The following is a 26727-nucleotide window of genomic DNA, read 5'->3' as shown; positions in this document are numbered from 1 at the left end:
ACAACTCAACGCGGAGCAGAGATTTATCAGCTTTTGCTCATCTAACGCCCCCTCCCCAGCCTGCCGTGCTTTGTTCCCCATAGAGATGCAGACACTACTCTGCGATCATGTTAATAAAGCTGGACCCAGCAGCACTACCTATGACTTCTTAAATGTGTTTAGGCATATAAAGATGGGTACAACATACACATCCATATCCTCTCTTCTTCTCTCATGGACACAGCTATGCAGACATGGGGACTTGCACTGGCTGGCAGCCACCTGCACTGGGCATGGTCTTGCACACGCATTTGCACACACGATGAGGAGAACCGCACATACAGGCACCAGCTGAGATGAACACAGATGTCTACGCATGCCTCCACTTACCCAGGTGAACAGTTGGCCCAACACCATTACATCATTAACAAGTCTTCAGGGTTTCTTTTATTTTCTTTCCTTTTTTTTTTTTCTTTTTTCTTTTTTTTTTTTTTTTAAATGAATGCTAAAAGCCTTGGGGGAACCACACCAATGAGGTTTGCATCCCTCTGGTAATTTCTGCCCATCACCCCCCCTCCCCACCCCCTCCCTCCCCACCCCCCAACCTGCACCAAGCAGCCCAAGTCCTCTGAGGGCTGTAGCTGAGTATTTACACCAGTGGAGACCATGGGCCCAGCAAGTCCACCCTGTTTACAGGAATGAAGGAGAAACATCTGCCAAGTCCTCTGCTGGACACATCTGTCATCTTTCAGGTGCCTCTTGTGCCTGCTGCGGCAGCACAGCTTGGCTACGAGACCCCACGCCAGCCTCCACTGGGCAGGAGCTGTGATTTCCTATATATCCATCCCCAGCTGAGCTGATTGAGAAACGCTATCTTCAAGATACTAAGGCTCATTTTTTTTTCCCAAAAATATCTCTATTTACACAAGACAATAAAATCTGAGCAGCTTTCCCTGCAGAAGCTTTTGCCAAGTGGAGCCACTGCTGGACTCCTATGCCGGTCCCTATTTACAAGCAACAGCTTCGCTCGACAGTACTCTGCTGGCAAGTTCAGTTTCTGGTGTAAGGATTATTTCTGTGTCCCTCTTTTCCTTCCCTCATTACCTCTCTGCACAGACAGGTCTGTATTTACAACAGGGACCTGGATCCAGCAGGCTCTCCTTCATACAGCCCAGCTTGCGAGCACGGAGAGGGGCTCAGGACAGAGAGTTGAGCATGCTCAGCCATCTTTAAGTGTTTTTAAGTTGCAAAGCCAATGTTTGGAGCAGATAAAACTCGATTCTTTTTACAAAAGACATTTTTCTCCCATTCTGCTCATCTTAAAAAAAAGCAAGCGACCAAGCGGCGAGGGTGCTTCCCAGGGTGCTGCCGTGTGAGGGGCAGCGGGAATCACAGACGGGCTGTCTTCTCCTTGGGGACACGAGGGTCTAACCAGGGTTTTGACTGAGGCTAGTTTCTCTGGCCTCTCCTGTTGCATGATCCCAAGTGAGGGATGGGTAAACCGAGGCACAGAGGAGCTGTGGCAGCACACCGGCATGGGCTCGCCGAGACAGGCTCGTCGGGCACCTGGGCGCTAGATGACACTGTCTTCCATGGTAACTCGCCTGAAGACTGGCTCCTGCTTGGGCGTCCTTCCGCTTTCTGTGGAAAACAAGAGGAGAGCAGGTAAAGCCCCAAAGCAAGACCCTGCAGCAGCCATCAGCTATTTTATAGACCATTTTCACTCTCAAACAAAGCACAAGATGCCCAGGCTTGCCTCGAAAGGGAAGGCTTGCTCAGAGAGGTAATGATATTTATGGTCCAGCATCCCATCAGGACCACCAACCTTTTTGTTGAGGCCTGTGGTACAAATTTGCCTGGCTATGGCCCCACACGAGCCAGTTATTTTTAAATGGTGTAAGGACCAGCAGTATGAGACACTGCTGCCCACTGTTCTCCGGATGAAGGGCAATGCCAAGGTGCCCCTTGGGTCCTCTGGGTTTAGCCCAGCTCAAGCCAGGAGAGCTCAGAGCCAAGCTGCAACCACCAGCTTGTACAAGCCCAACAGGGCTTCTTTGATCAAACTGCCATTTTTTGTGACGTTGTGCCCCCCCCTCCCCCTTTAATAATAAATAGTCAGTATAAATGACTGCAGAGTAAACAGATTTGTTTTGCTATCAGACATTATCTGAAGGGTACTTCACATCCCGAGTGCTCTGCATTAGAGCTGCCTCTGCAATCAGCGCAGGCCTGGGGAGGAAAATGCCTTCTTTCACACGTGCAGATAGGGAAGAGGCAGCCACATACAATTCGGGGTAAACACAGGCAGGCTTTTTAATAAATGATATTTCAGGGAGAGGTTAAAATAGGCTAGACACATTCAAGAAGAATTAAGAGATGTCCTGGGGCCATTTTCTAAGTGTAAATCGTTTCACCTCATCTCCCACCCACCCAAGGGCCAGCATATCTGTGTTGCATGGCAGTGTAGAAAATACCATAGGGGAAGTGTGGCAGACAGAGCTGGCAACTTTTTGGGCATCTCCCAGCTTGGCTATTCTGGCTGTTCTTTTGGGCTTTTTCTGAAGAGCAGAGACTTTCATCCTCCTTGTTGCTCATCTCTTTTTTCCTTTCAAGCAGTGGGATGATTTTTCTCCTTCCGTTTCTGCTGCTGCTAGCTCAGAGGGCTGCTTTGCATTGCAACGCAAACTGCTAGCAGCTAAAAATGACTGGGTGCACAGTGCATCTCAGAAAAAAACAAATACAAAATTCCACCTATTTAATATGAAGCACTTTTTCTGGCTGGTATCAACAGCAGCTTAAGCAATGACATCTTTTGTCTCTGTGTATGAATGGTAGCAATGCAAGCAAGGAGGGTGAGGCCAATGTGACCAAAAGGCAGAGCAGAGGTGCTTGCAGCATACGCAACTCATCTGTTTATCAGGGAGGGATGCTCACAAAAAAAAAAAGCTGCTGAGGTCCTTGGTGGCAAACCATAAAGCCTTCTTTCCTTTTTTTCCTTTCCTTTTCTTATTTTTTTAAATGGTGAGGAAACCAGGGGCCAGCCAGAGCAGGCACCCAACAGCCGGAGCAAGGCTTCAGCCTGTCTCAAGTTGGCCTCCCGTTGCACGTTGCCCTCTAAGACCCCGCGTTTCTCTCCACCTGCTTACCAAAAGCACTCAAACTGCTTTTGGTACATTTCAGCCACAGGATGAAGCCTTGTCAGAAATTAGGAGCTTTTGTTTACGTCCCCCTGCTCGAAGTCCATTTTCCCACCCCACTTCCAGCTTTTGTGCAATCAAGTGCTAAGGGGTGCCTGAGGCCAGGTGGTGCTGCTTCCCGAGCGGCATACCCAGAAATCCTCCGCTCAGTTCGTTGACCACTTGGTTTTTCAACAGTCATCCCCCCAAAACACTTCTTAGTGGATGTTACCGTAGGCTCGTGCCTGTTGAATGGTGAAGCCTTTGCTGCCAGTGGGACACAAAGGCTGCAGGGCTCATGCCTGCATTGAGCTTTCCTGCCTTGGGGACCCAAATTAAACTCTGCCTGAGATACCTCAGAAAGAAGTGGGAGAAGACAGGCTGAAAACAGCTTTATTACAGCTATAATTTACCCATCGAGCATCCTGCTGCTGGAAATAACCTTTCCAGAGCTGTAACATAAGATGCAGTCAATTATAAGTGGCAGTTGGAGATATCAGGTGATCTGTACAAGTATTCCCATGCACAATAGCTGAGGAGGTTGTGCAGTGGCTATGTTTGTGTCTTTTAAGTTGATGTTTGGGGTTTTAAGCAATGCTGTCAAAATATCAGGCATTTGCTTCCAGCCCATAATAACTGCTCTGTATACCAACGTGGTTTATTTTTATTTATTGAGGTTTTAACTTGGGTTTTTACATGTGTACAGCATATTTAAAGAGTAGAAATATAAGAAAAGAAAATATGTGAAGGATGAAGAAATAAAAAGACAGCAAATAGGTAGGATGATTTTTTTTGTTGTTGCCATTTTGCTGGAGAAGACTATCACCATATTTCTGGCGTACCAAATACAATAAACAGGAAGCACCTGTAGAAAGCTATTCTGATGTGAAAAAGGAAGATTTCCAAGCTATTCTGGCTAGTCTCAATATTTCAGCATTAAACAGACCATCCCTTCTGAACCGGGGTGACGCATGATCTGGTGTATGATCCATGCAACCCCAGGGCTTGCCAAAGCCCTTGGGAGAGCAAAACTGGCTCTATACCAGCTGCCTGCACTGAACAAAATGACTCTTGGTGCAGAGCAGGGGGTGCTGCTGCCCTCCGGAGGGTACCCCTTTGGGTGTTTTCTCCTGGCCGCACTGCTAATGTCCCTGCTGAGGATGGCCACCGCTAACGCAACCACCACCGCCTTCCCTGGGAGCATTCATCACCAATTTTATCTCATTTCAGCTTTACGCTGCAGGATGTTCTCCACGGTTACCAGAGAGCCTGCGACAACATGACATTTATGTAATGTTCATGAGCACAGACTATTTAAACCCTAAAATATTCATTAAACAAAATTTGCATAGAGTCTAGCTGAATGCAGCAGGTAGCTAAAAATAAAGTACTTTTCTTTCTAAGTGTAAGGAGATCAGGGTGTGAGAGATGACCAGGCCGGTGCTCTTAGGCTTTCAAGATAGTTTTTTAACAAGATGAGCTATCTTTTTATCCCTGTTATCCAGGCAAGTCTGCAGGGTATTATATTCTTTATAAACTAGTGAGATCCAGAGCATATGGGGGTGTGTAGGAGAGAGGCCAGCTGGCCAGAGAAGAGGGAAGGGGGATTCAGGTGATAGGGACACACACAGAGACACTCCCCGGAGCTAAGCACCTCCCACCACCGCCACTATTTCCCTTGGCCCTCTGAAGCATCTCACTGCTCATTACCTGGGGGCAGGGAGGAAGGGAAAATATTAACCATCACAGATTTCAGGAAATTAAATGCAGTCAACAGGTGGAAAGGAACAGCACCATGATAAGTAATATTGCCTACAGAGTGCCTCCAAAGCTGTGATGACTACACCCCATCCGTAGCAACCCTCCAGCCTAAACAGTCTTTCTTGGCCTGTTATTCCCCTTGTGTCTCTTCTTCACATGTTTTGCAGACATCTTTAGTCTCTTATGGCTCTTGCAAAAAATGGGCAGGCATTGCCCATTGGAGTCAGTGTCCTTAAGCAGTGGAAAACACAGGGACTGAACAATAAACTGGTGAGTCAGCTTGTTACAGGGCAGCCTGCAATGGGATTACCCAGGAAAAATAACCCAGTCCCATGCAAATTAGAAGTCAGGAGAAAAAAGAGGGATTCACAACTTGCAAAGCATCCTGAGATGATTTCAAGTAAAATGCAAGGCACGGAGCCTTGTAGTTCCCTGTCCCCCTCTTCCCACCTGCAAGCAAAGCTTTCCAAAAGGATGCTCAAGCAAGGAATTGACATTGACAATTCTCACTCCAAACATGCCTGGCAACCTGTGCCTCCCAAAGGTGGTCCCATGTTTCAGAAAGGGATTTCTATGTATCAGGGTGATGTTTTCATTCTATCAAGCACTGTCTGCCTATATTCAGTTTGGTTTTCATTGAAAGTGGGATGCTTATTGCACTTGAATGATGAAGCTTTAATCTTCTCCTTATAAGGCAAATGGGGTTTTGTTTGTTTGTTTTTTGTTTTGTTAAACAAAGTGCTAAAAAAGAAGATCCTTCTAGTACAGGGCTGATTATCCCCTTCCACCCAGCTTGCAAAGTTATGTGCCCCGAGCATAGGTATGGATTTAACACCATAATCACTACTACTGCTTCATCAAGCTATTTTCTCTTATCTTTGCCTTGGCTCAGTATTAAGAAATGCCTTAGAAGTTTTGTAGCTCTCTCTCATACCCCAGGAGCATTTTAGGGACTGAGGACTTAATATCGACTTGAGTTTCACATGCTGCAGTCTGCACAGAAGACACCAGTACATTGCCACGTGGCTAAGAATTGTATCTACTGAGCTACTTATCAACAAGCAGAAACCTTCACCATGCCCATAATCAACTCTCTGACACAACAAAAGCCTGTTTTCAAGGGGAAAAAAAAGACAAAAATAATCCCCATCCTGCTCCCTCCATTACAGTCTTAAATAATTTTTGGTTTAATATAATTATTAATATCTATTTCCCCTCTGTTTTGTGATTCAGCTGTTTCCAAAGCTGTAAGCACCGACAGCAAATCCTGTGGTGCCAGAGCAGCCTGGGGATGGAAATAATCAGCTTGAAAATAAACACCGTTCTTTTGCAATCAAAGTGCTAATAGGCATGGTGGGCTGGCAGACAGAACCTCGAGTGAGCAGGGATGGAGAAGAGGGGAAAAACAGCTTGCCCACTGATAAATCCGAAATACACAGAAAGGCTGGGGAAGAATGACTATTGAGAGTAAAGAAAGTCAAAGATTTTCAGCAGAATGCAATCATCCCATAGCAAATCCACCACTGGTTTGCTCTTGCATAGTTTCAAACATGCTGGTAAATACCATGTTAATTACCTACCTCCCATTTTATCATGACAATATTTGCTATGGTGTATATCACCCTCCACATTAGTTCAATCCTTCCATATCGCTGGAAAGCTTTTTGTCTAATACAGTAAAAGACAATTTTTACTTTCTCCAAAATGAGAGGTACTTCAAGTATTCCAAGCCTCAGCTGCCTCCATTGGGCTGCTACATGGATTGCTATGACCACGTGGGTCTTAAATGCTTGATTTGTCTGCATGCATAGGTCTACCCTGCATGCTCTGCCCAGCTCCATCATTGCTGGCATGGAAAATAAACTGAAACAGGGAGGCAAGAGCATGACCTGGCTGGCCAGTGGCTGCTTTGCTACAAAGCCAGGTGATTCCCAGTCTCCCTTGCTGAAACCTAAACCTGGCAAGAGGCACAGCTGCAATTGGTGCTGGGTCAGAAATGAAGTTTCCTTCCCTAGATGTTTTGGCCTGAGTGCCTGGCTGCAGGAGCGACTCAGGTGACTCAAACCAGACTCCAAATACCACCAAATACCACCACCCCCTGGTTCTCCCCATTGACAAGCCCCTGGTGAGCAGCACCAAGCAGCATTGCCCCTCACGAGGACAACCCCAGGATGGAGGCGGAGCTGCTCCACTGCTGCATTTATCCTCCGACACTGGGAATATCTTGTCTAACACAAGCGTCACTGGCCTGCTCCAAATCTTTTGTCTTTTATCCAGCTTGACGGGAGCTGGATGGAGACAGCTTGGATGGAGGCAGCACCAGAACCCAAAGCCCAAAGCATGAGAGGGCTTTGTGAAAAATCACATACCGGGAAATTGGTACTGAGTTTGTCCAGAGGAGGTTATTTTCACTGTCAACCTTTCTATTCTACTTTGTGGCTTTCTATATCCTGATGATGAATCCTAATTGCTCCCAAGGGACTGTAAAGGGGAGGCCGGAGGAGAGCCGCAGAACGCCAGTGAGCCATTGGGACGGGAAGGGCGATGTGGCCCAGGATGGCGCTGGCACCTTGCATATGCCCGGAGCAAGACAATAAAGAGACAGCAAACAACGACCGAGGAGGCCTAACGGGGACTTGTTTTACTCTTTGACATGCTACCAGCAGTTTTAATCTCAGAAGAACCAAAATCTAAAAAAAAAAAAATTTTTTTTAAAAAAAAAATCATTACAATGATTAAAAGGTACGACACATGAAATACTATACTCAAATCATCCGCATGTTGTGGGCTAGTTTATACAGTAGGCACAAAACAGACCTAGAATCACCTGCAACAAATGTCGACTCGTGTTGTTCTCACCCCTAAACAAGTACTGCTAGCCTGATATTTCTAGTCAGCCATAGCTGCACAACCTTCGTGCTTAAATTGCTCAGGTTAGGCCTCCTTTCTTTGGCATTGCTCACCCATGCCATAAAGAAGTGGAGATAAAAGACAACAATAGAGAGAGGAAAAACAACAACAACAAAAAAAGAGAGATTAATCGTACAGTACATACATACAGTATCTTCTAAATTGTGATCAGTTGTTTATTGGTTGGCAAACAAGCTTCACTTTTACAACAAATATTAGTAATGAGGTCATTCAACTGTTGAGACCGTACAAAATGGATCATAAATTAAAAAAGAAAAAAAGAATTCATACTCCGTGCTGCTAATTTACCTCCAGAAAGCCTATGTTACTTAAAAATCCTGTCAAATAAATAAATTTCCTGTTAGGAAAAATAATGAACAGAAGATTTTTCTTTTTTTTTTTTTTTTTTTAAATCACCGCAAAGTACTTTTTAGCTCACTACGCATCAATCGATTTTCATCTTAACCACTGCAGTACAAGTGCCTAAACTGGGGACCAGATGGAGCCATGAAGGCCTTTCGCTCCTCCAGGGAAATGGCTGTCTCCTGTAGAAGCCCTGCCACGACGATAAAAAAAAAAAAAATAGAAATTGCCTCTGGATGCGACCCTATGGCCTGGCTACGGGGCTGCTCGCCAAAGATGCTTTGCAGGATTATCATCATGATCAGTTGTGCACTGTCAACGGGGAAGCTCACCCTGCTCTAGAGTCTGCCAAAAGGTGTGCCGGCAATATGCCGGCTGAAAAAGTTAATACATCGAGGAAATAAAAAGACTGTCTTGGCTGAAAAGAAATGGTGATTTCTATATGGTCCTTAGAAAGTGATGTTCTTTTCTGTTTCTTCCCAGTGAGATTTTTTTACTGGGATGGGAGGGGATGGAGGTGAGGGGCATTGGAAAAGGCTAAAGAAAATAAAAAGAAAAAAAAAAAAGAAAAAAAGAAAAAAGAAAAAAAGAGGAGTTATGAAAAACCTTGCTCCTACTGGTAGACAAACTTACAAGACCAGCACAACAGAAAAAAGTTTTTTTTTCTTTTTTTCCACTACATTAACAGGGACGCAAGTTCTGGAGGAACAGAAAGCAGACTATATGTGCAATGCTAGTATCTGTACATTACATAGAAATTGTTTGCTTCTCTTTTTCTGCCATTAGTTTTTATCATCCGTTAATACAGCAAAATGTAAAATATGCATTTAGCACAGAATTCTAGGATTCCCTTCCGTCTCATTAAATTTGTTTTTGTTTTGTTTGCTCCCACAGCAAAGGGTGCTGCAGTGAAACCAAGTTGTGAGTGACCAAAACCCATGACGTGATCTGGATTGGTAAGAAACAGTTTTGCTAGCTTGTTTTTGTGCAGCGCTCCCACCTAGATGCATCATCGCCTACTAGTTTCAAATGCACGTTTTTGGCCTTTTGTTTATTTTTTTTTTCTTTGCCTTTTTTTTTTTTTTTCCCCCTCTTAAATCAGGTCCTTGGTATTAAGAGCAACAAAGCATCAAGGACTGTTTAAACAAACATGGCATAACTTGAGAAGGCCACGAAGTGTGCCGTTATCTATCTCTTTCATTAACATAATGAAGTCTGTCTGGAGGGAAGGAGGATGGGGGGAGAAGAGGGGGGCAGCAGTTATTGTCTTCTCCGGGCTGGCCTAAAAATTCCAGTAAAAAAAGTCTGAGAGTTTCCTTTTGAACAGCATGAAGATTTAGGAGTACACACAATATTACCACTGTTTGGATTAACTCAGAACAGTAAACCGAGCATTACGGAGGGGCTTTTTGTTGTCTCTTTGCTTAATTTTTTGCTGAATCTTCTATAGACTAGTGACCAAGTGAGCAGGTCCTTTTGCATTGCCGTCCGGGGGGGTTCCCTCTTTGTTTGGTGGGACTATAAAACCATCGCTGCTGCCTCGACCTAGCTGGTAGTAAGTGTGTAGCTGATGGACGTGGTTCCTGGAGCCGAGGTTGGGCATGCTTTTGTAGTAAACATCGTCAGCGTCGCTGCCACCGCTTTTGGCCGGCGGGGGATCGGTCTGGGTGCTGGCAGTGACGCTTTCTGTCATTGGCATGCCAGCCAGTGCAGGCATACTGGTGTAGAGAGAATCCCTGTTGGGTGACTGGAGGTCGTCCGTGTGCTCGTTGGTCAGCAAGGGGAAAAAGCTCTCACTGTTGTCTTGCGGGATGCGCCGCCGGCTGTAGAGGTGGGGCTGCTGGTTGTCTGCCGAATACACCCGGGGGGGCAGCAGCGGGGCGTCTGACTCCTCGTGGATGAGCTCCAGGCCCAGGCTTTCCTCATGGGTGAAGGAGGTGGCGTCGTCCAGCACGATGGCGTCGTCCTCGCTCCCGCCGCCCACGCTGTTGACGAGTTTGTTCATCAAGTTGCGGCTCTGCTCGCTGGAGCGCTCATGGTTGTTCAGATAGGAAGGGATGTAGTTGGAGGTGAGTTCCTTCAGGATCTTTTTCTCGAGGGCGTTCTCAGTGTGGTTGTACCCGCGGTCAAGGATTTGCACGCAGTTGCTGAGGTACTCGCCGCTGGCGATGCTGTAGCTGTTGCCGTGATTACCATTCAGTGGTAGAGTATCCGTGACACTTGTATCCCTGGCATTGTTCAGAAGCCCCTCTGAAAAACATTACACAAGAGAGGGTGACTTGTACAAACAGGACACTCACGCGGGACGTGCATACTCAAACCCCCTTCCTAGGCTGCCGTGGCTGCTGGGCTCAGTGGTGAGGACAGCGCTGTGGCCAAAATAGAGGGGCGCAGCTCCAGCTAGCTGGCTTGAGGTCTTCCCATGAAAAAATTGGGAAGGGCCATCAAGTATGTGACTTGATGCAGCAACAGCCAGCAGGAAGAAATAAACTCTCCTGGCCAGTACCTCCTACAGCTCTTGTGCTTTGCTCTATGTATTCCCCAGGGGAGCTGAGAAATAGGTGACCTTGGGCTGGTCCTAATTGCCCTCCCAGGCGATTTGGAGGAAGGGGGCAATTCCCCCTACCTGAGGGAAAAGTATTCCAGCCCAGGTTAATCATCACCCAAAGTTTGGGAGCACATCCTTTCCAGAGGAAAATAAACCCGCTCTCCCCTTTTGCGGGGCAAGCTGCCAGCGGGCAGGCGTAAGGCCTTGGTGGTGGGGCTCAGGGATGAGCACGGCAGCGGCACAAAGTGCTCCCTGGCCCAGGCTTTTCTGGCACATGGCTAAATGCTCTGCCTCTCCTGGCACAAGGGCATGGCCAAAATTACTTACTCCACACTGGCCACTGGGGATTTTCTAATACAATCGATGTTGGCGGCAGCCATTGCAGGGCCTCGTGAAGCCTTTAAAAATAGCTCCCATTTCACTTGCCAAGTTAAAGCAGAGGGGTTCAGTGGGAAGTACAGCAAGTATCACCACTGCCACGGTACGGTGGGCTTGGGGGAACCTGCGGGGAGCAACAGGGCCTCAGGGTGCCCCCCCACTAACTGCCTATCTCCTCTCCATAGGTGTCTCAACACAATTACTGCAAGGCTGGAGCTCCACTCTTTCCCAACACGCTACGGGAGATGGTGGGGAAGTGCTTTGAGAGCCACAAAGCACGAGTGGGCAAGGGCGAAGAAACTTAGGCCCAGCAGTTAAATCACCCTGCTTTCCTATGCAGGATTACCAGCCTCCTTGGAAGGAGTGCGGGCATGGGGATGCATGAAATAACATGTCAACCTTTCAGCTAAGGGCTTCGGGCACTGCCAAAACACGGCAAGCAACTCCCAGCAAGCCACAGTGGATCAGAGGAGCTGTTAGCTGACAATTTCAGATGAACGGTTGCTTGTACCATGCTTGGTACATGGCATGTGTACCTTCTGAAAATACAGGATTCGGTCTATATCTGTGACAGAGTAGTTGCTGCCTGTCAAGGGCTGGAAAGTGCTACTGCAGGCTGCCTTCTTGCTTTTGAGTGAAATGCCCCGAATATGTTGGTCACCTTTTAGGTTTCTGAAGCTTAGAGGGTGCTGCCATATCCCGTGTTTCCCAACAAATGAGGGAGCTATGTCAAAAAATCAACTAGCCATCACAGACATAGAGCAAAGCCGTTGATTTTCACAATAGAAGCTTTCCAACCGAGTCACAATGCTTGGGAAGAAATGAAAAGCGAGCATTTTGTGTGGAGGACCATATGTAATGGGTGACAGGTACATCAGCATCTGTCTGATGATCACGTTGAGTAACGTGTGCATTGAGGCACAGAGTGCTGCACTTCTGCTGCCAATGCATAGATCTGGGGTTTGGTGGGGAAATAAAATGGAGGCATCGCAGGTGAGAACAGCGTGGGGGTCTGCAATGAAACACGACATATAAAAATGCCACAACCTTGCAAATAAAAACGTGACATTTTAAAAAATAATACGCACAGTTATATGAGAAACTATGCTGGGTATACAATACCAAAAAATGAGAATTAAACAAAAAAAGCATCATCTACTCTCATATATATATATGTATACATACATATATATATACACACACACGCATACACGTATATATACATATGTATATTCATATTCTTTTGTTTTCAAAACTGTGAGATGAATTTCCTTTATTAACTACATCATCTATATGTGATGCAATAAAAGTGAACTAAAAAAAATTACATTTGATATGCAATGTTTAGCTTTACTCCCATACTTGTCTCTCTGTAGGGCTCTAAACGACAGCATGAAGAAAAGGAAAGAAAAAACAACAAGTAAGCTTACAGCGACAGTAGGAGAAACATGAGCAAAAAGCAAATTGATGATATGCAGAAAAGAGAGTTAACGGAAATAATTTCCACTGCCCAGAATACATGAATTTGTTACATGGTTTATTTCAGGTTAAAAATATTGACATTTTAGACAGGAAAAATTATTTTACGCACAATATTCAATAGACTACATTTTTATTAAAAAAATTATCACATTTAAAAACGTTTTCCAATGCCATTGTAAAACATTCAGCGTGCAACACAAATCAAGAAATAATGCCTGGAAATATAAGAAAAGTCTAAAGCTGGTAATGGTCATGCTTGAAAAGACAGGCACTGTCAACGTCACTTCCAAAGTCTTAAAATTAATGGCTTTACTTACTGTTAGTTATAATAACCCCTGGTAGTTGAAACCAAAATCCATTTCCTGCTAAAAATGTTTTGCCGTCCATCCTTTGCAACAGTGCTTTGTAAGAGTATGACTTTGCTCATCACAGGGCTGCTGGCATTTTAGAAACTTCAGTAAGTCTGCTCTTTTTTTAACTGAACAAATGACAAACTACGTGGACTTTGCAGCAAAAAAATGTAAGAGGAACGGTAGTTTGAATAATGGCATTGCTAAATGAAGCTATTGAGAAGAAAGAGTTAAAACAAGAAGATCCAAAGATGAAGATGAAGAGCCAGTGGTAACTCTTAGCCTCCCACTTTGCAAGGGTCTGTGACACGCTGGGGTTTAACCAGAGCTTGTTAATGAGATTGCTGCTTTCTCTTAAAATTAGCTCTCGCAAAAGCAGTTAGGCCGTTTCGAGAAACTCCTGCGTCAGAGAGACCGAGTCAGCGCATGTCCATCAGAGTGGTAAGTGGACGCCATGTGCTGCGGGGTGCCAGACCCCTCCACCTACCATCTCCTCCTTGCTCTGCACTGTGTCCCACCGAGGAATCACTTTCACCACCAGGAAATGGGACTTTTGCCTTTTAGGGTCTGCTTCCCTGCCTCTTTCCAAGGGTTTTTTCTAGGGCTCCCAGACCCTGGTTAGTCTGTACTGCAGATGGAGCAGTTTCAGCTTGAGCAGAGAAGGTCTTTTAAAACACGTAACTGGGTAAGGGGAAAGGAAGGGGTGAGCCAGATCAAGCCCCAGGTTTCTTACAGCATCCTGGCCCTGTCAATGGCCAGAACCAGAAGTAGTAGATGAAGGTGCAAAAAAATTCGTAGCCTTAGTGATGTGGAATGAGTTAGGTGGATGACGTTAGCCAGCGATGTCCTCACTGCATGCTGCTCCCAACCAAGGCATGCCCAGAGATGGTGACAGTGTCTACTTTTACAATGCACTATGATCTTTTAGTGTGCCTGCTGGTGCAGCATCCTTAAATCCCAAAGAACCACCGAGGCCATTAGGCCTGGCTGGTTTTGCTAGCCTTTGTTTCTGTTGTGCGATCTCCTAATATTCACAGTTTTTAATTGTCCAGGGACAGTAACCAGTTTGAAAAGCAATAGCTACAACAGTTCTACAGTCATTAAGTAACTTGCACCCTCCTGAAAAAGAATGGGTTGGGTTCTGCTCCCTCTGAAGTCAATGGCAAAGCTCCAGGGGCTTAAATGGGATCAGTACAGGTTCCACTCTCTTTCTTTATCTCCCATGGATGAGCCTGGGTAGGGTTTCTCTGTTACCCATAGAATCATAGAATCATTTCTGCTGGAAAAGACCTTTAAGATTATGATCAAGTCCAACCGTTAACCCAGGATCCATCTGGCTGTGTTGCACTGAATAGCACTTGCAAATCAATTACACTGTTTTTGTGGAATAAAATGCTGTTAGGTAACTGTATCAGCATCTAGTTTTAAGAACTGGAAGAACACAAGATTATTAAAATGCACATAAAACCTTTTTGTCACATTTCTGCCCAAATCACTTATGTTCAGTTGAGGTACCCAGACCTGAACATCAGGACTTCTAAGCCAAATGCTGACCTAGCATTATGTGCTGCCACTTGATTTAAAAGTCCCCCAAATCTTGATGTTATCATGCAAGAAACTATACAGAACATCAAAGCTTAGTTCGACATTTGCGGTACACTGCAGTTCTTAAAATTCAGAGCACTTCATGTTTAACAGTAGCCCTCTTTAAAAAAGCATTAATGGAAGCAAATTTATTGCATGAAGTTAGCATAGTTTAGGAAATTAATCAACAGCAAAAAGGTCAAACGTGTGCTTTTGTTGTGCTTTGAATGAAAATACCCTAGTGACACAGTTCAATATCTATTTCTATTGTAAACAATATGCTGCCATATAGTACAAAGGGGGTTTTCCTGCTTCTATTATAACCATCATTATCTTCCCTTCCTTAGAGATCCTTTACTGGAAAGGGACGCCTTCACTGGGTGTGGAGAGCTGACAGAGTGCTGACATACTTGTGCCTGAATGCAGCGTTACTCTGTAATGATTCAGCCACCTTGCAAGCAAGCCAAAAAAAAAAAAAATCCATGGAAGTGGCAGAGCAGGATGGAGCCACCAACAGACAGGAGCTGGCAGAGCTCCACACTCCCCAGCTCCTCCTCAGGCCCAGCTTAAATGCATCTGCCTCTCCCTCACGGAAGCATCAGGATATCAGCTTACAAATATGGATCTTTCCCACAGCCAGAGTACAGACAAACATGTAGGTGACAAGAGACTGATTTCTACAGAAGAAATCTCCATTAGGTACAACTGACTCTATCTGTCTATTTCCCATTGCCAAAAGGAGAATATGCAAGAGCTGCCAGTTTCTCTACACCTTTTTCTATATTTTTTTTTGGGGGGGGGGTTTGCTTTCTAGTAGACGTACAAAATGTAGTAATGCAAACGGCAAAACATTTCTTACAACATCTAAGCTCTGCTCTTTGGAGCTGACACACTCCTCACTTCAGCTGTCATTTTTCTTAGAGATCAAGGGCAGTTTTCCTTCATTTTACATTTCTTTTCCTGTGCAAACCGGTGTGCCACTGACCACATTTCTCTACGCCATTTCAAATGAGAGCAGCTTTGGTGCAAAGGCCATTTTAGCTTCACTTACCTTCAAAGGTGTACCTGTTTCTGAAATGAATGGTTTAACAAGAAAATGTGCAGACAACAAAGAAAGAAGTGGATGCATCTGACAAAATATACACACAAGACGAAAACAATACAAAAGCGAGGAGACTGGGGGAATAAAAAAATAAAAATCAAAACCACTATGAATGTTTTGAGTAGAACTGACGAGGGTCTCTCAAAGTGAGTTTGATTGCTCATGGAGAAAAAGCCTCCGGAAGATGGAAAGATGCATTGAAATGAAAGAAAGGGGAGGGTATCTTTTATTTGTGCCCAGTTCAAAAAAAAAAATAAAAAAATGTGTGTGTGCGTGGGGAGAAGAAAAAAAATAAAGGAAGAAAAAAAAGAAAGAAATGGGCCAAAATAAGCCACAGAAAATGGAATTCTCACTAGAAAAATTAGAGAGAAACTCCAGCACACCTTGTGCGTTGTACATGCTGACAGAAGGGTTGTTATAGACCGCCGATTCCCCGAGCAATGTATTATAAGGGTTGTTAGTGCCATGAGGACGAAGCAGAGCATTGGTTATAAGATGATTAGCCATGGCTCCTGGAGCAGCCCGATAGAAAGACAGAGAAAAAAAAACAAACAAAAAAGGTCAATCAGGCAAATGTGGTATTAAAAAAAAGGGAAAAAGAACATTCAGAATGACAACAGTTGAAATAGTCCTGATTACAAGCAGCCAGCTAATTAGACTCAGAAAACTGTATGCCACTAAAGCAGAACAGATGTTACTGACAATGCACAAATCCAAACCAATGCAAAAGAAAATGTATCAGAAAGCAGATAAGCTACATTTATGGTGGTTCCCCAGTCGCTTGGAGTGTAAGCAAGGCTATGCCCACATGCTTGCTACAAAGAAAGAAAGGAAGATGGCAGCCTACACAATGTGTGTGTGGGGGAAACTCTCTGGAAAGTGCCAAATGAATAAAAAAAATATATATAATGACTAACAGAAAACAGCACATTCAACTCCCACTATGGGCTAGGATCTCTTTTACCAGTCCTTCGCAACACATCTAAAATTGAAAAAGCAGTATTGAAAAGAAAGGATGGAGTAATGCAGCCTCTCTGAAGGCTCTTGGCACTTATCAGAGAGCAGCCGTTTCTCATGTCTAAGAAGGCGAGTTTCACTTCAGCTGCTGCTCTGGTACCACCATCAAGCACATACACAACCACCTGAATCCACCTCTGGAGGCGAGAGCACCACAGCTCCATCAGGCATTTTTATCAGAAGTGAAAGCAGCCACAGAGATGCATGTTTCATGGAGCTCTGTTTACCCCACAAACACCTTGTTTCCCCACTGCCAGATCAGACTTCTTTGCTGTCGTTTCCAAGCACACAACCAGCAGTTTTTCTGCTTTGGTTTATCCCTTGGAGTTGCAGCCTCTGGACCTGTGCTTTTCAGGACTCATAATGGCTTGGCAAGTGGCTGCCAAGACCTACCTTGATTACTATCACAGGCACCAACCCATGAAGCAAAGACCTCCCCCCACCTTTTAGTTGACCTAGAGGACCAAAAATCCCATTAATCTCTTGCTCTGAATCTCCTCTGGGATGCAAAGAGATGACCGACTCAAAAACTTGTCCCCAGGACAATTCCCACTTTCATCAGTAGAGACATACAGCAGGAATACTCAAGGACACACCATGGTTTTTACCTCAAGGGCTACACTGTTAAGACAAAATCTTTCCACCAGGAAAGTAAGTCTTTGGTGGGGCAACTAGAGCTGCTAGGACAGAGCTATCAGCGGGCTCACGTTACCTGACTGTCACCAATATCTGATAACCCCAACCCAAACAAGTGACCAAAAAGCCAATCCCCAAACCCAGCAACCCTGGCAGGGATGCCTTTCTCAGTGGCTGGGGCACGGAGACACCATTTGTCTCTTTCAGGGGTGCAGGTGGCCCTGTGGCACAGCGGAGGCAGTCTTTGTGAGGCAAGTAGAGTGCTGGGCACAATCTCTTCTCTGCAACTCGTTACCTGATTATTATTTTTTTTTTTTCTGATGGAGTTGCTAAGGATACATAAGCCCCAAGGGCTTCTGGCTGGTACCAATCCCCTTAGCGGTAAGCTCTCTAAAAGCTCACACCTACTTATCATTTTTTTTAAAAAGCAAAAATTGGGCAAACCTAAAGTCTAGGTGGAGGCCTCCAGAGTTGCCTCCTGCAGTGCTTGTCTACTGGCCTGGCTCCGTTTCCCAGGACAGTGTTTCTCTGTGTCTGCACAGGCAGAGCAGAGAGCAGACCACTCTCCTGCCTGTCCCTCATCCTCCCCTAGCCCTTCCCAGCCCAGGCGTATGGCGTTAGCAGATCACTTAATCAGTCTTTTGAGCACAGGACAAAGTAGAAGGCAGCGCTGTATGGGGGCTGCATGCCAGGGAGGCTCCTCGACACATGCAGCTGGAAAAAAAAGACTTGTTTTCTCTCACCTGATATTTTTGGCTATGCTGATGGAAAGCAAGATGAGCTGCTGTGTTTGGAAATAAGGAAACAAAGCTGTCTCCTGTAAGAAAACATTATATGAATGCTTAACTAAGCAACCTTAAATGTAACTACAGGTAAATGAATCAATTCTTTCTGGTAATGTATTTTTCATCAATCTCACGGACATCTGGGATGAGGGACTGTAGGAACCCCTTCTCTTCTTGCACTAGTTTTATACCAGCGTTGAGTACTAAGTCCATTAAAATTGTTTCTGCTTTCATCCCACTTTTAATCAAGCTGGGCCATAAAAGATTCAAAAAGTGACTCACTTTCATACAGGTAATGGGAATGTCCAGAGTTAATGCCAGCCATAAATTCAGAAGTGATATAATCCTCACAGCTGAGATTTAACCCAATCTCCTCCAACTTGGTCCCTGTGAGATCTGATATGGAGAAGAATATACCTGCCACATAGTTTTGCTTGAGGCATCTTTAAATGGCAACTGCCAGAAAGAGCATCTCACTCGGTATATCCCCGTCTGATCTTGTCTAGCTATCCCTAGCAGCGGGAACAAGCTGATCCTACCACGGATGGGCAGGTTGAGGTCTTTTGCATGGAGGATGCTCTCAGTGACAAGAGAGAAGAGACTAATCTATGTCAGCATTAATGCTTCGCTCGCCTACGTTCACAGGGGTGGTGGGCTCTGATGCGAGCTAAATTCACACCAACACAAACCTGGCTGTTTCAGGCTGTTATAAACTAGACAGTTTCTGGCAATTTTTAATGCAGATACATGATTCTGACTATAAACTTGGCAAAAAGTTGAAAATACAGAATAACTAATTTTTGCTCTCTTGGATGCGTAAAAGAGGGGGTTTGGTACAACGAAACAGCCACCCATTCCTCTATGCACCTACTGAGCAAAAATGCTGCATCTTCTGCCTTCCTCTTCCTTGACTGCTGAGGGCATTAAGATTTTTAAATTCTCTGACCAAAATGCGATTTCTGGTGGCAGTGCTGAGTGATTCTCTTGATGCAAATCCAAAACAAACCCACTGCTAACATGTTCAGCTCCTTTTCAATACTTTCAGAAACCCAGCTGGGCCCTAAGCGTTCTGCAGCAGGCTCCTGTCACAGTGGGCCAGCCACGGCAGATTTCATACTCTGCAGGTCACAGTAAATGTAATCTTTGGCATCTTAAAAACAAGATATGTAGCTTGCATTCATTAATTTGAGCTCTTGTTTCTCCCTTAACTGCTTTAAAGCTGCAAAATTCACAGCCTCAAAGGATGCTGAGAGAGAAGGACTGCATTCAGGCTCCAGAAAGACTACAGTTAAAGCTTTAGATAAAACAATAATACACCAAACAAATCACCATTATTGGGTTTCTCCTTCCTGGGAGGGAGAAAGAAAAAGGTAACATCAGCCATACATTTAAGTATCATCCTGCCTTCTTCATAATACTTTATCATTGCTATAGCAACCAACAGGGCTATTAGGAAGAGTCTGCAGATGAGGCATGAGCAGGAGCAGACAGACTACCAAACTGTGACCCCATTTGCATGAAAATGGCCTTGGTAATGAACAGCCAACAAAAACCCAATAAAGCAAGCACAGGATCAAAGCGGCATGCTTTCCCAAGATACAATGAGAGAAAGCAAAAAGGCTTATTCTGCAGCCCCATATGTGGGTGCACAGCAAAGGTTGGGCACTGGGGCTGTGATTGCAAAGGTCAATGTGCGGCTGGGGACCTGGAAAGCAGAAAGAGCAGGGCTGCAGGTGCCCATCGACCGCCCAAAATCTCCTCCCCAGAAGAACACTCTTGGGATGTGACCCTCAGCAGCTGTCTGGCTCAGAGTTGGTGATGTGCCTAATATCCTCAGCAAGCAGCAGTTGTTCATCATTTTATTTTTAGTCACTTATGACTAGGTCCTTGGCTCTCAGCATCTGTGATGGGACACTGGTTTCTCCCCGCATATCCCACAGCCCTGTGTCATCCTTGCTTCTCTGCCTTTGAGCAATACCACTCCCCATACAAATCCCTGCTTTACCATCTCCCAAAGCACCTGAGCCCAGCACGCAGCCACCACTCACTATTTGCTTTAGTTAGAGTGACTGCCTTCAACTATCTTCAAAGAGTGACTACCCAACTGAAAGCAAATGCACTCCACTTCCAAACCTCTATCATGCTGTGTACATGTGGGAGCATGAATTTGGGATTGGAACAAAGATGGGGCTTCAAACCCACAGGTTCACCTGGGCATCTCCTTGTTCAGTGCAATGAGATCATCACAACAAGCAAACATTTAACAGCAGAACTCTAACATCAACAAAAATATTCCCTCCAACCACACCAATATAACTGAAGTTCCAAGTCTCCTTCTTTACACTTATATTCAACCAAAGATTAAAGTTTAATGCAAAACACAGCTACCAGGCCAGCTCTGACATCCAAAATGACATTCAAATGCCAGTGCTCAGTTCAAGGTTTCATGATGCTGGATTTACTCAAGTGAAGGATTTACAGACCGTGACCACAAGAAGAAAGGAACAGTGCTGTTGCAGTTGGCAAATATTAGTTGGGTAACACACAGATGCTCCTGTCCCTCTCACAGCATCAGGGATCATCATGATCCAAGTACCAAAGATCCAGCCTTTCTTACTGGGTTTAAAAGGCTATGAGAAGGCATGGCCTGTGCTCAGGGTGCAGGGTAAGATCTGGGGAGTTGCACTTTTGACTTGCAAACTGAGAAAATCTGATACAGAAATCAACCAGGACAAAGAAAATAAAAATCCCACGATTTTTACCATCACTGCAACCACACACACAGGATTCAGACAGCTGCTTTGTGCGCATGAGAAAGCAGGTATTATTTTAATGACAGTATGCAACCAAACGGTACCTTTTTCTTCCCTTTCTAAGACAGAAGTTGATGTCCTTGACGCAGGACAACACTGAACACAGAAATAACTTTTGGAAGAGTTTTGTGTTATGACTGTATGGGAAAACTGCACCTCGTTAAACACAAGTATGATTTATCCACTCACTGAAAGCAAAGGATGAAAATGGTGATGACAAGCACATGTTGCCAGAATCTAGACTGCATCATCCAGGAACAAAATGCAAGTAATTTCTTGTGGGCAGCTGCTTGACAAAGCCACACAAAGGCATGTTAACTTGAATCATCTGCACGGTCTACCCAACAGGAAAGGAAATGGATCCAACTGCTTCTCCAGACTTCCTAAAAGCATGGCACTAGCAGGCTGAAATGGCTTGAGCAGCACTACTTTAGCTGGGATCATCTGTCTGCATAGGTAAAAATGCTTTCATGTATCTTCTTTGGCTTTAAGTCTTTTAAATTGCATGCCAGAATCAGCTCCATCCTTGCTCTGTGCATTTTAGCAGGGCAGAAACTCACTAGGGATGAGGAGATTTCATATAATCATAGAATGGTTTGGGTTGGAAGGGACCTCAAAGACCATCTGGCTCCAACCCTTCTACCACAGGCAGGGTCACCTTCCACTAGACCAGGTTGCTCCAAGCCCCATCCAGCCTGGCCTTGAACACTTCCAGGGATGGAACACCCACAACTTCTCCAGGCAACCTGTTCCAGTGCCTCACCACCCTCACAGTAAAGAATTCCTTCCTGATATCTAATCTAACCCACTTTCAGTTTAAAACCATTACCCCTTGTCCTATCACTACAGGCCCTACTAGAAGTCCCTCTCCAGCTTTCCTGTAGGCCCCCTTTAGGTACTGGAAGGCTGCAATAAGGTCTCCCTGGAACCTTCTCTTCTCTGGGCTGAACAACCCCCAACTCTCTCAGCCCGTCTTCACAGGAGAGCTGCTCCAGCCCCCTGATCATCTTCGTGGCCTTCCTCCAGACACATTCCAACAGGTCCACCTCCTTCTTATGTTGGGGGCCCCAGAGCTGAAGACAGTACTCCAGGTGGGGTGTCAGAAAAGCGGAGTAGAGGGGGAGAAACATCTCCCTGGACCTACTGCCCACACTTCTTTTGATGCAGCCCAGGATATGGTTGGCTTTCTGGGCTGCAAGCGCACATTGCCAGGCCATGTTGAGCTTTTTGTCCACCAGCACCTGCAAGTTTTTCTCTTCAGGGCTGCCCTCAATCCATTCTCCGCCCAGCCTGTATTGATACTGGGGGTTGCCCTGACCCAGGTGCAGGACCTTACACTCGGCCTTCTGAACTTCATGAGGTTTGCACAGGCCCACCTCTCAAGCTTGTCAAGGTCTCTCTGGATGGCATCGCTTCCCTCCAGTATGTCAGCCGCACCACTCAGCTTGGTGGTGTTAGTGACTTGCTGAGGGTGCACTCAATTCCACTGCCCACGTCACTAACAAAGATGCACTTCGACAAAACAGCACTGGTCCCTGTAAAGACCCCTGAGGAACACTGCTCGTCACTGGTCCCCACTTGGATATTGAGCCATTTACTGCAACAATTTGAGTGCAACCATCCAACCAATTCCCTATCCACTGAGTGGTCTACGTATCAAATTAGTGTCTCTCCAGTTTATAGACAAGGATGTCATGTGGGACAGTGTCAAAAGCTTTGTACAAGTCCAGGTAGATTATGTCAGTTGGCCTTCCCTCATCCACCAACACTGTAAACCCATCATAGAAGGCCACCAAATTTGTCAGACATGATTTGCCCTAAATGAAGCCACGTTGGCTGTCACCAATCACCTCCATATTTTCCATGTACCTTAACAGTTTCCAGGATGATCTGCTCCATGATCTTGCCAGGCATACAGGTTTCACTGATCAGCCTGTACTTCCCCAGGTCTTTATTTCCCTTTTAAAAATGGCAGTTATGTTTCTTCTTTTCCAGTCCATGAGGACTTCACTGGACTGCTGTGACTTCTCAAATATGATGGATAGTGCCCTAGACACTTCATCTGCCGGTTCCTTCAGGACCCGCAGATGCATCTCATCAGGTACCATGGACTTGTTCAACTGCAGGTTCGTTAGATGGTCTTGAATGTGATCTCCATGTGAGAATGTGAGCAGCTCTCCATTCTCCCAGTCCCTGCCTTTGCCTTCTGCAGTGTGGGAGGTGTGGCTGGCACACTTGCCAGTGAAAACTGAGGTGACAGTGTCATTGAGTACCTCAGCCTTCTCCATGTCCTGGGTAACCAGGTCTCCCATTTCCTTCTGGAGAGGGTTCACGTTTTCCCTAGTCTTCCTTTACCACTGACATACCCATAGAAGCTTTTCTTGTTGCCCTTGACATCCCTGGCCAGATTTAATCCTGTCAGGGCTTTAGATTTCCTGACCCGATCAATGTGAAACTGCTTGGACCATTTCTCTGTATTCCTCTCAGGCTACTTCTCCTTGATTCCACTCTCTGCAGGCATTCTTTTTGCTTTTGAGTTTGTTCAGGAGCTCCTTGTTCACCCATGCGGGCCTCCTGGCCATTCTGCCCGACTTCCTCTGTGTTGGGATGCATCACTCCTGAGCTTGGAGGAGCTGATCCTTGAATATTTAACCAGCTTTCTTGGGATTCTCTTCCCTCCAGAGCTTTATCCCATGGAACTCTACCAAGCAGATCCCTGAAGAGGCCAAAGTCTGCTCTCCTGATTTCCAGGGTAGCGAGCCTGCTGTGTGCTCTCCTCGCTGCCCTAAGGATCTTGAACTCCACCGTTTCATGGTCACTGCAGCCAAGGCTGCTCTTGAGCTTTACATTCCACACCAGCTCCTTCCTGTGGGTGAGAATAAGGTCCAGCACAGCATCTCTCCTCACTGGCTCCTCTATCACTTGGAGAAGGAAGTTACCATCAACATATTCCAGGAACCTCCTGGATTGCTTATGCTTTGTTGTGTTGTGCCTCCAACAGATATTGGGGTGGCTGAAGTTCCCTATGAGGACCAGGGCTTGTGAACATGAGGCTGATTCTATCTGCCTGTAAAGGGCCTCATCCACTCAGTCGTCCTGGTCAGATGGCCTGTAGAAGACCTCCACTATAATGTCACCTTTCCCTGTTCCTGCCCTCCCTTTAATCCTGACCTATAAGCTCTCAGTTTGCTCGTCACCCATTCCCAGATGCAGATCCGTGCACTCCAGATGTTTGTTGACATAGAGGGCAACACCCCCTCTGCTTTTCCCCTGCCTGTCCTTCCTAAAGAGCTTGTACACTTCCATCCTGGAACTCCAGTCATAGCAGCCATCCCACCATGTCTCTGTGATGCCAATAAGATCACAGTAGTGCAGATGTGTGCATGTCTCTAACTCCTCTTGTTTATTTCCCACGTTAAGTGCATTTGCATAGAGGCATTGAGGTTGGGCCCCCAATGAAGCTGATTTACTGGCTGGAGCAGCTGGAATTCCTTTGTGCTGCTCTTCAGGTGCTCTCCTGCTGCCCCACTATTCCTCTCCAGCCTCTGGGCATCTCTTGCTGGCACTGGCATCAAACTCATAGGAGTGGGATGGATTGAGGTTCCCCTACCCCAGGAACTTTAGTTTAAAGCCCTTTTCACCAGCTTTACAAGCCTTTGACCACTTTTTCCCCCACCGCCCAGCAGATGAGCCAGAAGCACAGTTTTGCTGAGAAAGGAGACCAAACTAGTTAAGAAATTCCATGGGACAAACTAGTGAATCAGCTGAATGCTTAAAAATGTCCATATAAAAATTGGTATTTTCCAAATTTCCAAATTTCCACTTTTTATTCCAAACAAATGGTTTGTCTGAAAGCTGACTTTGAATTTTTTGAATGATGTCATCTTTTCATTAGAGGAGAAACAATAAGTAGCTTAGAAAAAGCACATCTGAGCTATAACAAGACGTTTCATTGCCTCTGACCTAGCAGTCCCAAGATGTAGTTCTACTTGGGCTTTTTTTTTTTTTTTTTTTTTTTTTTTGTTCTGAGGAGAAAGAAACAATAAGAAAAGCCTGTAGTGCTGTGTTTTCAGTCAACCTTAATCCTTCCGTTTCCTCCCCATTTTGCCATCCACGAAGATCCCTTCCTGCAGGGCTAGGGCACGGTGCTGTACTCCTGCCTGCTCTGCCTCCTGCAGCACCCAACTTATCTTGCTGTTCACAGCCCCTATAAATCAAGTCCTTCAACTTCTCACTTCATATACTTGACTTCAGACCACCCTGCAGAGACAAGTGACAGCCAGAGAGAACATGGACTGTTCCCTGAAAGTACCACAGTGCCTGAGCTACCAGGGAGCACAGCTGAGTCCTGGACACCAACTGTACGGTTAGAGATGAATCCTCTCTTAAGTGTCCATTAAAAAAACCCACAACATATGCTGCCTCATCCTATATGCAGTAAATAACTCATCTCCTTAGCTCATACGTTACTGAAATAGCCTCTGCACTGATTTCAGTTTGTAAACTATGCTGGTTCTGGATCTCACTTAGTATGAAGTTACTTATGCTATTTTATTCCTGGGGAAAGAAAACACATTCAAAGTAGGTTTCTAGGAGTCAAAGTTCTAGTCTTCTTGGTGACTTTCCTTACCAGCATTCAGCATCGTCCTTTTCTGTGTCAACAGGCAGAGTTTTCAAGTATTTAAAGAACCCTGGTCTTCCACGTGTTCACTTACAATTTATTCCAATGACGAACACAATCATGAAAAGTGAAATCACACGTATTTGCTGGAGGAAAACAGGTAATTTCAGCATTTTTCCTGGTTCCCTCCAACAAATGCTCTGACGTTTGAATTTATCAAGCTGTGTTCTTATAATAGCCAACAGGATTCAGTTAATAAACTTCAATAAACCTCCCTATTAAATTTCTCTCAAATAGGTTTGTTGTCACTTGCAGCATCTGATCTATTCATTGAGAAGCTATTAATACTGACTGCAGCAAAATGGAGTTTCAGCAAATGAGGTGGTTAAGCTCTGGGCCATCTTCTGCCAAATGAAACATCCCATGGTTTTATGCAGAGACAGGGGAGGGAGAGTATTTCATTGCCCCTTTTTTTCCTTCCTTTCTTCTGCAATGATTTCAGATGACAAACCTCTGCTGGATTATAATCTGCAGGCCATGTTCTACATCAGTTTGTAAATATTTGCCCACTTGCTGATTCCTTCTCAACTGCTTGGGGCAGAGATGTTGTCCGAGGATGGGACATTTCTTTTTACCTCAACTACAACTTCCAAGAGTTTATACCTCACTTTACCTTGACTATACAAACATACATTATCCCTTATTCTTCTTGCTTATGCTTATTTCTCACTAGACCTGAGCTTTTACTTAAGACATGCAGAGAGCCCTGCCTATGGTGGAAATTGGACCATACTTACAGGAATCTATATAAGCAGCCATGCTTCCTTCCTCCTTCACAGTCATCATATTAAAATTGCTCTGCAGCAATACTCTGCTGGATCTAATACTCCCCAAAGCCTGCTCTGATTTCAGAAATTGCCTTGCCCTTACTTTTCCTCTTTAAATCTGATCCACCTAATGACTGAACTTCCAATTATATGGCTGTCAATCCTAAAATCAAAGCCAGTTCATAATATCTCCCAAAGGAAGAATGTCACGTCACTCACTGAAATCACTGCAACAAATCTCAGCTAACTCAGTCCCAGGCAGCAGAGAGGCAAAATGAACCAGAAGACAATCGACAGCGGAATTCATATTGCACATAGGCAGAAAGAGGAGTTAAATTCCCCAAGTTTTGATCCTCAATCATGAAAAAGATAATTTTCCTGGCACAAAATGTACA

At 45.1% G+C, this 26727-nt stretch overlaps 1 protein-coding gene across 1 annotated transcript in view; it reads right to left on the bottom strand.

The window, feature by feature from the left end:
• Positions 1–3334: 3334 nt before the first annotated feature.
• The window catches only part of ADGRL3 (adhesion G protein-coupled receptor L3), a 301758-nt gene continuing 278365 nt past the window's right edge, over positions 3335–26727 (bottom strand). Inside the window, exon 20 of the mRNA XM_055725863.1 lies at positions 3335–10439. Coding sequence (XP_055581838.1) covers positions 9634–10439 — 806 coding nt within the window. The 3' untranslated portion in view covers positions 3335–9633. The remainder of the gene's footprint in view (positions 10440–26727) is intronic.

This window comes from Falco cherrug, chromosome 1 (genome assembly GCF_023634085.1).
Source record: "Falco cherrug isolate bFalChe1 chromosome 1, bFalChe1.pri, whole genome shotgun sequence".
Lineage (NCBI taxonomy): Eukaryota > Metazoa > Chordata > Aves > Falconiformes > Falconidae > Falco > Falco cherrug.
Note: the sequence above shows the minus strand (reverse complement) of the source record. Positions and strands in the feature narration are given on the sequence as shown.